This window comes from Sinocyclocheilus rhinocerous, unplaced genomic scaffold, assembly GCF_001515625.1.
Source record: "Sinocyclocheilus rhinocerous isolate Xijiao unplaced genomic scaffold, SAMN03320098_v1.1 scaffold72, whole genome shotgun sequence".
NCBI lineage: Eukaryota > Metazoa > Chordata > Actinopteri > Cypriniformes > Cyprinidae > Sinocyclocheilus > Sinocyclocheilus rhinocerous.
This window is the reverse complement of record NW_015628351.1, coordinates 4,254,650-4,268,015: the sequence shown is the minus strand read 5'-3', so window position 1 is coordinate 4,268,015 and position 13,366 is coordinate 4,254,650. Positions and strand designations below refer to the sequence as shown.

General features: G+C 35.7%; 1 protein-coding gene across 1 annotated transcript in view; it reads right to left on the bottom strand.

Annotated features, from left to right (window-relative positions):
- Positions 1 to 9,143: 9,143 nt before the first annotated feature.
- LOC107737684 (kelch domain-containing protein 8B-like) overlaps positions 9,144 to 13,366 on the bottom strand; it is a 116,190-nt gene continuing 111,967 nt past the window's right edge. Inside the window, exon 7 of the mRNA XM_016549272.1 lies at positions 9,144 to 10,179. Coding sequence (XP_016404758.1) covers positions 9,983 to 10,179 — 197 coding nt within the window. The 3' untranslated portion in view covers positions 9,144 to 9,982. The remainder of the gene's footprint in view (positions 10,180 to 13,366) is intronic.

Sequence of the window (13,366 nt, the reverse complement as noted above, 5' to 3'; positions counted from 1 at the left end):
TGAATTTTCTGTATAAATATATATTTTTTAATTATACAACTATTCTCTATATTTTTTAAATGTATTTCTTAATGTAGTACATTAATGATATACTATCTAGCATTTTTGTACTGGGGTCCCTTGTTTGGCTGAATGGGAAGGGGGTCCCTGCATCTGAAATGTTGAAAACCCTGACCGTATCCTGCTCTTGATCACTCACTCAATCCTGTGAATCATTCAGACAATCTGAGTCATAATCCCCTTTGCCCTCTGCTCTTACTATTAATAGTTTTTCAAAAATAGGATCTAGAGAAGTCTGGCCTAGTTCATGAGGGTGATGCATTTTGTCTGGACACGTACCACTTTGGACCACATAAAAACTAAAATTTAAATGGCTTTAAAAAATTTTTTTATTGGCTTCAATGGTTCCACAAATAACTTTTAACATCTGTGGTACATTATCACTTAAAGGTTCATTCATTTCTGAGAAAATGTTCTTTTGGAACTTTTTTTTTAAACAGTAATAATGGGGTTGTGGAAGTCCAATGGCCTTTTTTTCAGGTATGGGTGACCCAGACCAAATGGATCACAAAAATATTTTAACGTGATATGTTGCCTTTATAACTCAGGTTACAGTGTAACAGTGTACTGTCTCCAAAATGACAGAAAGAATCTACTGTATAATTTGATCCTGCTATTAGTAGCCTATAAGGTCACAGTGTTGATAGTTCTGCAATGAGATATAGGCTGTATAACCTCAAAGATTATGTGATATTACAGAATATCAATGCAAAGCAGCAGACTTATGATTTCACTGTAATAATCTCTTTATATATGCAGTGGAGTAGTGTCTGTCATACAGTGTTCACAATGCTTTGATGCATTACACACACCTGCATGCTGACATACTGAAATGTTACTGGTCAAAGATGCTCAGTTGTCTTCAAGTGCAAACACATAGTACAGCAGGCCACACAGGGTCTGTTTCGTCAGTCCATGAACTTTAAAGATCTTTTCTAAAGTGCTGACTATGCTTTATAAGGATAAGCTCCTTTGGCCTATAGGTATCCAGGCCACTCATTGCACAATTAATTCATAATCTTATTGGATTAATAGTGAATGCAATAACAAATATGGAGAACTTGTACACGACGTCACATACATTTGGAATGCAAAATAATATTTTGAATGAATTTTTACTTCATTTTACTCATCGTTTACTTGTAATTAGCTTTTGTACCATGCATTAGATGACAAAATCTTTCTAGTGCCATTAAAATCAATTACATCTGAAATGATTTAGTAGTTTTAGAGTCATAATTACGGCAAATAAGGCAGTAATCAGTACTGACTGACTCACTTTCAATTGGCGTAATTACAATTACAAGTCATAAGTGGATTGTAATATCTTTAGATTTAATGAACTGCTGAGCAGTGCTGATTTTTAGTTGTGATTAGGATGATTAATATATAAAAATTATTAATCACTGCTTTAATCTGATATGACACTAAATAAGCTACAATGATACAAATATAACCTGTGAATCATTAAAGGGTTAGTTCACCCAAAAATAAAGGCCTTTGTTCACCCCCCGGAGCCGTGTGAGACACTTTTTTTGTGTGGAAGGGTGCTTTTTTATTTCACGTCTTTTGGACAGAAGGAATGCAACACCCGCTGAGTACAACGATAGAGTTTGAAAGATCAAAGACAATTTTTAATATAACTCCGACTGGATTCGTCTGAAAGAAGAAAGTCATATACACCTAGGATGCATCGGGGGTGAGTAAAACGCAGCCTAATTTTTATTTTTGGGTGAACTAACCCTTTAACACAGACAAGAAGAGAAAGCCAAATTGAATTCAAATTTAGTAGAAAGCAAAGTTCTTTGTTATAGAGAAAAAATACTAACAGATGCCCCTGGGTGTCAGTGTTACAAAGGCTACAGTTTCATGCTGTGATTGGCTGCTTGATCATGTTCTTTTGAGCCTGTATTTTTGCACACAAAATATAGGCTAGTTTATAATTGCTCGGATTAAAGAATGTTAAGTCAAAATTGTCTTGTGAGGATTTAACATATTTATTTAAAGCGATTACTAAGGTACCTCAGATACACCTCAGCATTAGTCAGAACACTGACCGCGGGTGTCAACATTATGCAATCAAAAAAGACTCCGAGAGGAGAGTTATTCATTGGCTCTGAATTGAGATTAATGTCTGATCCAGTTGCCAGGGCAGTGAAATAATATTTCATCTGTCTCTCATCCCACCTCCACAAGCCCCTCACCCAAAACACACAGCAGGGAACCGAGAGCAATATTTCTGACGGTAGCCTACATCTCGTTCCTTTAATCAGAATGAGTAATAATCATCCACAGCACACACACACACTGCGGGGAAATTAAAAAGCAGAAATTAGGATAAGTACAGAGTGCTACTGTTTAATTAGAGTATCAGCAGTTACCTGAGTAGGGATTCAAAGGCTTATTAAGCACTTTACTGTTTATGGTTAATTATTTTTTTGATGCAAATGAATGAATTATTTGCCCACGTCCTTCATCTAATAATAGCCTATGTGTAGCCTGTTTGAAATAAAATGCATTAATTATTTTATTAATATTACTACACGATAAGAGGTGCAGGAAAGCACAAAATCAAACTGTCATTTAGACAACTGCCAGACTGCAAAGTCGTAAATCAACCCCCAACAGCCGAGGCAAGATACAAGACATCTTTAATCCCCGTCTTGCCAAGGACATGACATTTGAAGATGTTCTGGTTGTGTACTTCATCCAAAATAAATGGAGGTGACATTTTTGGGATTATTCGTTTATCTTTGTTCTGTAAACCAGCCAAGAAAAAGAAAAAAGAAAAAACCCCCCACAGAATTCACTTGGGCCGGACCGGATCACACTGAACGCGTTTTTGCGTTATACACTGAGCCTTTTATGGAAGCCCATTTCCACCACTGAATAAAAAATTAAAAAGGTAATTGCGACTTTTTATCTCACAATTCTGATTTTTTTTCTCGTAATTGCGAGTTTACATCTCAGAATTGCGTCATATAAACTCACAATTCTGACTTGTTTTCTCAGAATTGAGATGTAGGCCTAGGCTAGCCTACTCACAATTGCCAGATATAAAGTCAGAATTGCGGGAATTAGCCAAAGCTCACAGTTGCGAGGAACAAAGTCTCCTTCAGTGCTTTCAGAATCTTTACTTATTAAAATGATTTTGTTTCTGTATTTTAAAATATATTTTTTATATTAACATTTTAGTGTAGCTATAGTAGCCTATATTTATTGAACAAAAATTAATTCTTTAATTTTTCAAAATAAGCAGAAAATAGTACAAACTTAACTTTGCTAAAGTGATTATTTTGAACAAGTATTAACCTAACATTATTTAAAAAAACAAAACATTATTTTAGCTGAAGTATTTGTATCAATATTATGTGCCTTTTACCCCGTGTGTGGGGTAAAAGGCCCCCTTGCCACCTCATACATTTATAAGATTTTTAAACAAAATGAACAACTTGAATGATTTATTTTCACACAAAATCTGTTGCTCCATTAATGTTCAATACAAACGTGTATATTTTTTTCTGCAATTATACATTTTAGGAGAAGTGAATAGCACATTTTTTCTTAAGGTGTGCCTTTAGCCCCGCTGTACCCTAATTGTGACTTTTTATCTCACAAATCTGACTTGTTTTCTCGCAATTGCGTGTTTACATCTCACAATTCTGACTTTTTTTCTCAGAATTGTGAGATATAAACTCGTAATTCTGAGAAATAAACACAATTGTGAGATATAAAGTTAGAATTGCGTGATATAAACTCGCAATTGTGTTAGAATTGTGAGATATAAAGTTGCAATTTTGAGAACATATCAGTCTTTTTTCCCCCCTCAAAATTGGACTTTATATCTTGCAATTCTGACTTTATAACTCGCAATTGTGAGTATATCTCACAATTCTGAGAAAAAAGTCAGAATTTCAAGATATAAACTTATATCGCAATTCTGATTTTATAACTCACAATTGTGTGGTATAAAGTCACTATTGCAAGATATAGTCGCAATTGCGAGAAAAAGTCAGAATTGCGAGATAAAAACTTTATAATGCACAATTGTGAGTATATCTCACAAATCTTAGAAAAAAAGTCTGAATTTCAAGATATAAACTCGCAATTCTGAGAAAAAAAGTCAGAATGGTGTTTTTATCTCGCAATTCTGACTTTTTTTCTCGCAATTGCGACTATATCTCGCAATAGTGACTATACCACACAATTGCGAGTTATAAAATCAGAATTGCGAGATATAAAGTCGCTGATATTAAATGACTTTATAACTCGCAATTGCGAGTTTATATCTCACAATTCTGAGAAAAATAGTCAGAATTGTGAGAAAAAGTTGCAATAACCTTTTTTATGTTTTTTATTCAGTGGAGGAATTGGGCTTCCATATTTTTTGTGATTATGTAAACATGCGCTGTATTTTTTTAACTAGCCTACCTGTTTGCACATCGCGACGCATCTCGCAGTTTTTCAGCTTCTCAGACGCGATGCGATTTTACGACGTAGTGAGGTAGATATGTGGGGGCGTGTTAGAACGAGCCGTTTTAGGGGGGCGTGGCAGAGTCTTAACTTTGATAAAGAATATCTCTTTGGTTTTGAGACTTTAGTCTTTGCAACTTCAGGGATCTTATCTATGCACAATCAGCTTGTAACACTCCAAAGAGAAAGGAAAACTTGAAATCGCATCATATGACCCCTTTAATATAAACAAGTTTGCATTTTAGAAACTTGAGATACGCATTTGTTCAATTTCGCTGTGCTGCATTCTTGCGTTCTTACGTTAAAGTTTAAGAAAGACGCATTGAACCACACAGGATCACATAGAAATGTTCAAAGAGTTTATTACAGAAATCGCAGTAGAGGCACTACCTCACATATATAGGCACTGAACTACTGAACTGGACTCGCAATTGTGTGTCAACACGGCTCAACACAATTCAGATTTAAATCCAGACCATGTTAACCCATCTATAAGTTTCAAGTGAAGTTCTCTATGTGATATGCAGCTCGAATCTCTGCTATAACATACAATGGGTAATTTAATCGGTGCCAGAGATTTCACTGATATTCTGTGCAGTTTATTGCTTTCTAACTACTCTTCATCTTGACGACATTATTAAAGGTGCTGTAAGCAGTTGGGAATCTGGGAATATCACACATAAATGTAACTCTAATCTGACAGCTTTCACTGAAATAGGTGCCCTGAGAAATCACACCTGTCTCTGTGACAGCGCTAGAATCTGTAAACAAACACACAATTAAACATTCAGGGGGCGCCAGCGCTATTTTAGCCAATCAGAAACACTCTCTATCTGTCAATCGTTCGTGTCTTTGAACTGTGGATTTTTTTAAGAGAAGTTGTGGTTGAAAATGAGCAAAATAGTGAAAGGAGAGCACTTACAGCACCTTTAAGGAGACAGTTCACTCAAAAATTAAAATCCTGTCATCATTACTCACCCTCATATCATTCTAAATCTGTAGGAATTCTTTTGTCAGTCATACAGATGATGTGATTGTGAGGGTGAGTAAATGATGCCAGAATTCACATTTTTTGGGTGAACTATCCCTTTAAGACAGGCAAATGAAATTTCTTTCAAATGTTATCATAAACGTTTTACACAAAGCTTCAATCAACAGCCATCAAAAGCCTAGTTCTGAATAAATGTCCCAACTCACACAGGTTCATGTCTACAGTGCTCATACAACATCAATTCTATAGTCCCATAGTTCTTCACAGAATAAACGTGGATAACAGTTACCTGTTTTTCAAAGTGTAACAACAGAGGCTGATTCAGTGCGTGGTCGACAACAGTACGCTAGAGGGTATAACAGCTTTCGCTGTGTGGATGGGTGTAGTGTAATCTCATGGGACATTGTGAGTTCCCCTGGGCCGACCGTGTGTCTCTGTTCATCTACCTCAGTGTGAAACAATCCTCCATGGCAATATTTCAGATGTGGAAAAACATGAACTAAAATTGCATTTTCTGCTCAGGGCTAAAACCAAGACTTATCTGTCTAGATTAGAGATTATGCAGTGAGATAATGTGGATTTTGATTGACTTTCTTATGGAGAATATGAGTCAGAAGCTGAAATGTGCCCAGAGTATCGGCACTGCGTGTTGAAGACTGTCAGAGGCCATCAGCTACCACTAGTACACCACTACATGACGGCACAACATCATAAAAAAACAACAGACCATCTCAACAGCTCCTCAGATTACGGGTCAACATGACAACCTGTCACCTCACAAAACAAACAGGTTAACCCACGAAACACTGGAGAAACTGCATTTAGTTCAACAACCCACCACAGAGAATATTCAGAACATGGAGAAACATGAAAAATCACTGCAAAACAACTGCTACTTAGAGTTTAGGTGATCATACACTGCGTTTACTCCAAAGTGATTTACATACAAATAAGGGTAAAAGACGAAATGCATTTGAACGTTTACATAATAAAAAAAGCCTGGAGTCCAACTATTTGAATTCCCTAAAGTAATTTAAAGCACTGTGGAGAGGTCTGAACGACACCTCTGAAATAAACAAATCGAGTAAAACATTTCGCACCTCTAGATATGAAAATATGAGCTCACTTCACCCACATTCGCCAGCGCTCAGATCATGGTCAAATGAATTCAGAAAACAGCCTGTTTAACATCTTGAGACATTTTTTTTCCATGAGAGTAAAGAAATTCAGCGTTTCCATTTCGTAGAGGCAGCAGAAATGAGACTCGAGCGAAAGCGAAAAATACTCTGCCAAGATGAGTCATGTGTCTTGTTGCAGAATTCGTAGACAAGAAAAAAATGGAGGTATATTTCTCTCGGCATTATCGCTTTCCCTCAGATCATCTATTCACACGTTGTCGTCTCCTGCGGTGCTGGAGGGTGTTTCAAATTTGAACCTCTGCGACATTTAACCTCACATGAAGCAAAGTGAAAATGAACTCGCTATTTCAGTTAGCCTGCAGCAGAACCTACATTAATGAGACCAAAAATAAAATAAAATAAAAAAATGAAAAATGTAAATACAATAAATAAAAATTAAATAAAATTTTTAAAACTTAAATTAAAAAATAGAAAAAATAAAATTAAGTAAGAAAGCTCATCTCCTGGCGTTGTCACATATCTTCCAGTCGTCTGTTGTCTGTGAGTAGGAAGGCTTTCATAGCTTCATACAGACAAAAATATGTCTATTTCCACTTTAAAATGATGCACATGATCGCCATCTGCCAGCACAGCATCACAGTCATAGGGGAGGCGTAAATCTAAAACAAGTATGTGGATTGTATTTGTTATTCCTTTGATTCTAACGTTTCTAAGAGGCATTTTAATGTTGGATGTAAACCAAACTGACATTCAATCCTCACCATCCCAGCCAAAAACATACAAACAGCCATTTGCACTCAAACAACAGTCAGTATGAATATGTATGAACGTCTTATTGTGCCCTCGGGCACCGTATCGCCCAATAACAACAGGTCAGCAAACCGTCTGAGACCAGAACGTGATGATAATCGTGTGTGGGTGCACATATTTATACAAACACACGCAGACCAGATAAATCAAACCCATACTGACCTCTCACAGCAAAGATGCACCTGAATTTAGTGCATTCAAACCTGTCAGTAAGCATTGTGAATTCCTGACATGCATGAGTTCTGTTTTCAGCATGCTAAATGAGCTCAGTGACCCGATACCCTTGTCAAATCATCAGTGGGGGCAATACAAGACCCTCACAGGGCACTGGTGAAGCGAAAATGAGGCGTATGAGGTCTAAGTCAAGGGTTTTATCTCATCAAAAATTACAGGAAGTGAGCCCTCTGTCCTCCTCCACATCCCCTGAGAGCGTTCATCTCTCGCCCTGTAAATGGGTCACTCAGAAACAGTTAACATGAGCCGTGAATCGCAACTGCATTGACTAGATTTAATTAGCTCTTACCCTGAAGAAACAACTTCCGATTAAGTATAAATGTGATTGTGAACTCGAGCTGCGAACACATTTCCTGTGTTTGATGTGCCGAGCGATCTTGGAAATTTTCTCAGTTGATTTATTAAGAATTGTAGTGTCTACTAATTTAGCGTCATGGTTTTCCTCAAACAGCACACTCCAGAAGAAAAACACACTTTGTAAGACTTTGTCCAAACTTCATTAGTATTAAAGGAATGCTCTGGATTCTATACAAGCTCTACTACCACAGAAAATATTTTTCAACTGGTTCATCAGCAAATAAAAACAAATATGATAGCCTATATATTTACAGTAATGGACTTACAGTGGTCAGTCCGTAGGGCAGGGCATTACACTATAGGATCAACATCCAATTTTTTTCTTTTTTTGAAAATGTAACCACAAAAACGAACCATATTCATGCTAACATGAGATTATTGAAAATTTCAACTTCTAACATAACCATTTAAAGCAGGTGACTGACCCATACATGTGTTTTTTGATTATGGGTTATGATGACATACATAAACTATAGCAGGGTTTTCACACCTATTGACCAGTGAATTTAAGAACTCTTTAAAATAAATATATTTATTTTATTATTCACCAAGGATGCATTAAATGGATCAAAAGTGACAGTAAAGACATTTATAATGTTACCAAAGCTTTCTTTGTGAAGTAAATGCATTTTTTTTTTAAACTTTCTATTCATAAAAGGATCCTGAAAAAAATGTATCACGATTTCCCCAAATTATTAAGCAGCACAACTGTTTTCAACATTGAATATAATAAGAAATGTTTCTTGAGCAGCAAATCAGCATATTAGGATGATTTCTGAATAATCACGTAACACTTGAAATTACATTTTTAAATATATTCAAATACAAAACAGTTATTTTAAATAGTTAAAAAAATCACTATATTACCACTCGACTTAATATTTGATCAAATAAATGCAATCTTGGTGAGCTTAAGGGACTTCTTTCAAAAACACAAAAAAATCTTAATAAATAACATGTAAAATAAAAGATTTTTGTACAAATTAATTAATAAAAACACTTTAATAAAAAAACATTCCTTGCCACCTAAATGTCCATTGCAAGAGCATTACTGTAAACACATTTTTTTGCTTGTTTTTAGGGACACATTCAAATGATCATCTGTGCTAATCGACAGTATATCACAGATACTTTCAAGCTAAACCTGTTTTGAACCCAGAACATTCCTTTAATTAACCGGCTAGATGAACCAAGTTCTCCTCCATCTCCCCTGTCTCATGCTACAGTGAGGCATCAGTGATTTACCGTTATAAGAGTTGCTCTTTCCACGCATAACGGTTCTCAATTTCATACGTGCATGGCTGTGAAGGTACAAAAACACACACGCACACGCATCTGCCTCCGATTTCTGAAGTCTCACGCAGAACGTCCTCTGTTTGTCAATAATACAAAAAGTGCTAAACATGCTACCTCAGACGGGTGCTGTGGCAGCGTGGTGGATATGGCCCTAAGTTCCTCTTTAGTTTGCCAGAAAATTACCCTGCTTTGATACTGAAAAATGCTGTACATTTCAAAGGCGCCTGGAGTGTTGCGTGTGTCTGTTCGTGTAGGTCTGCACATTTATCTATATATATTAATATAGTTATAATTATATATATATTCATAAATATATTTACTATATTTAGTATAGTTAGATGAATGATATATTTAAGTATTTTTTGCTTGTCTTAGATCTCCAGTCCAAAACTCTTCTGGCCAGAGGAGTGGAACGCTGTCCAAGCTCCAGTAGATTGTCTCCACTATTCAAAGTATAAAGCTGATGCGTCCTCTGAGGGGAGAGTCTGTGAATATTTGTCAGAGACACACACGTCAGCTTGACGTCAGTATGCGTGTGTGTGTGTGTTTGCAGAGCTGACACTCCGGAAAGTACAGCATGTGAGGATTTGTGTAGTTGTTCATTAGTGTGTGTATGTGTGTGTCAGACAGTCTCTTTCAAACAGAGGGCTTCCACGGCGTTGCTGGGACCCTGGGACACCCCTCCGATGAGGAACAGCATGTTTGGGGTTTGAATGGAGGCACAGGAGCAGCGAGGGCTGGGTAACGGGGCCACGGGTTCCCATCTCCTCTTCAGCTGGTTATAACTCTCCACTGACGCCAGCGGGGACGGCTGGTTACCTGAAAGCACACAGAACAAAGCACTGTCACAAACAAACAGAAATACAGAGCTGTATGCACTGAAGATCTCAAAATGTGTAGCAAATGCATGATAATGCGAATGTATCAATGGGTTACATTGATATTAACCATGAAATATAATAAATGTTGCCTTTTTTATTTAATACTGCGGTAGACCATGTAGCTGTGATCATCTAAATGCTAAAGCAGAGGTTTTGAAACGGGTCACTATGTAGTGCTTAAGGATTTGTGAAAATTTGTGTTGTTCTTTTATTTAATTTTTTTTAGTGCTGTCAAATCGATTAATCGCATCCAAAATAAAAATTGTGTTTACATAATATATGTGTGTGAACTGTGTGTGTGTGTGTATATATATATATATATATATATACACACACACACACACACACATATATATGTATATATTTATATATGAATTATATTATACATAAATATAAATATATATTACATTTCTTAAAGTTATACATGTATGTGTGTGTATTTATATATACATAAAAAAATATATAAATAATACATACAAATAAAATACACAATACACACACATATGCAAACACGTTTATTTTGGAAGTGATTAATCGAGTTGACAGCACTATTTCTTTACAAAATGTTTTTTTCATGGCTATTAAAGTTAATGCATTAACATGTAATATTAAATACATTTTACAAAGTGTTATAATTAAATTTTTTTTAACGTATTTATTATTTAATATATTACTGTTTCATTCTGTGTTCAAAAATGTTTAAAAATCATGAGCTTAATTCATGATTATTTTATACTACACACACACACACACACACGTAATAATAATACTCTAAATACTCTGAAGATATTAGAAAAAGACTAAAGTTATTTGAAAAAATTGATAGTATATTTAATATTTTTTAATAAAAATATTTTATATTAAATATTTGCATTTAATAAACATTTACTATATAAATGTTTCAGGGGGCTTTGGTCAAATGTCAATAATAAAAGGCATTAGAACAAATGTGATTTGAAACATTTGTATAATTATATTATAATTTATTTATTATATAAGCAAAACTTACTTTTAGCAGGTATGCACATTAAAAATGTATCTTTAAAAAATGCACTAAAAATACTGATATATATACGCCTGTACTACACAGATTTTTAACCAATCAGATGCTCTCTAGAAATGAGAATGTCCCGCTCCCAATACCACCTACATTCAACTAGCAAGTAGCAAATCATAATCCATGGCTGTGAAGAAAACTATTGGCAATTAAAAAAACAAAACAAAGGGATGATCCCTTCAATATTTCCCATCTAAACTCCTGGATTCACAAAGAAAAACACAGAAACTGTGCCTGTCCAGAATTAAAAGTTAGTCAAATACACTAAACAAGTGTCCCAATCCATATGTGAAAGCCTAAAGTAAATATTTCCAGATTCAGTATATCCCAGGCAGGTGTGCAGAAAGCCCTGTACATTACACAGCCTCTCCAGCCATTCAATCAACACAACACCCTCTCCACATTAGCATACAGCATCCACAGCGCGCATCCTCACAGCACACACACACACTGCGGATGTTTCTTGCAGATGAAGCACTTGACACCTGGTGGGTTTTGGGACTAAAGCAGGTTTGAACAGGTGGCAGCATGCAGATTTCGTCAAATTATGTAACTTCTACAGATTCTGTGGCTTATGCTTCGAGAACCTTTTGCTGTTATGTTGCAAAATAAATAAATAAATAAATAACAACAAAGTTTCCCTGGTAAATCCTGGCACAAACACTGCAGTCGCAGTGAACAGCGAACATTTTCTCATTTTCCCCAGGGTCAGTTCAACTAGGCTGTTTTCACTCCTTTTCACTCCTGACCTAAATCATCACGCAGTACCTGCCGCTAAGTTTCCATGGTTACTCAAATTGAAGTGCAGATGATATGGACGGACTGGTGCAGTGACTATTGCTATCATAATTTCCTGCTAGAACAAACACTTGGGCGAATCCGCTTGCGGTAATCAAAAGTGTCACGTCGAGCTGTGCTCCGGCGCTGGCGTGGAGAGCTCGAGCGTGTTGCTACGTATCCTCAGGCTCTTTTGTGTTCACACAAATACATATTTGTAAAAGTGGTTTTGTAGGAGCTGTTCGCAAAGGTTAGATTGATCTTTGCTGAATGATTCTCACCACCTCCTCCACCACCATCTATGGGGAGCCAGCCACCTCAACAGAAAAGAAAATCTTAAAGAAAAGTGTTAAATTTAATGTAGATCTAACTCATAAAATTAAATCTAAATGTTAAATCTTTATGTAGAGCTAAATATTCAATGCTCTGATCCGGCAGCAACTAACAGAAAATGAAGCTGAACCATCAATAAAAATCAAAGAGATTTCTAAATTCCAAAAATTTAAAACATAACGCAAACCATTTCACAATTTATTTCAAAGTTGTTTTACCTAAACCAACATTAAATTTTTCATTTAGTTTTCGAAACTGGAAATAAAGTTTGGAAAATTTGGTAACTGAACATGCTATTCAGGTTGTTGTGTTCTCAGGCGATGAATTAAACCAGGCATAGTTAAAATAATGCAGGCCAAGGCACACATAAGTACAAGTAAAATATAAAAAGCCTTTATTTTCTCATGTCTATATAATGCTAAAAACAATCACCTAGTTAAACAGGCGTACTTAAATTCTGACATTTCAGTTGAACAAACTTTGCATATTGCCACTTCAGTATCAGTTTTGGTCATGGTGAATTGTGTCCATGCTATTAACAAGTTTACCTGCATCTTGTAGTTTATCCATGTTGTGTGCATGAATAGGATGCTGAGATGCTCAAAACACGTCATTGAATAAGTCCAATTTTCATCCATAAATGAAAATGATGTCATCATTTACTCACCCTCATATCATTCCAAACCTGCAGAAGTTTCTTTCTTATGTTGAAGAACCAAACAGTTGTTGGTCCACATTGACTTCCATAGTAGGGAAAGAAATAACTGTTTGATTACCAGCATTCTTCAAAATATCTTCTTTTGTGTTCAACATAAGAAAGAAACTCCTACAGGTTTGGAACAACATGAGGGTGAGTAAATGATGACAAAATATTAATTTCCGGGTGAACTATTTCTTTAAGTGTCACTGTTTTGTCCCTTCAAATCTATTTGGATCAAAACCAATATATATATATATA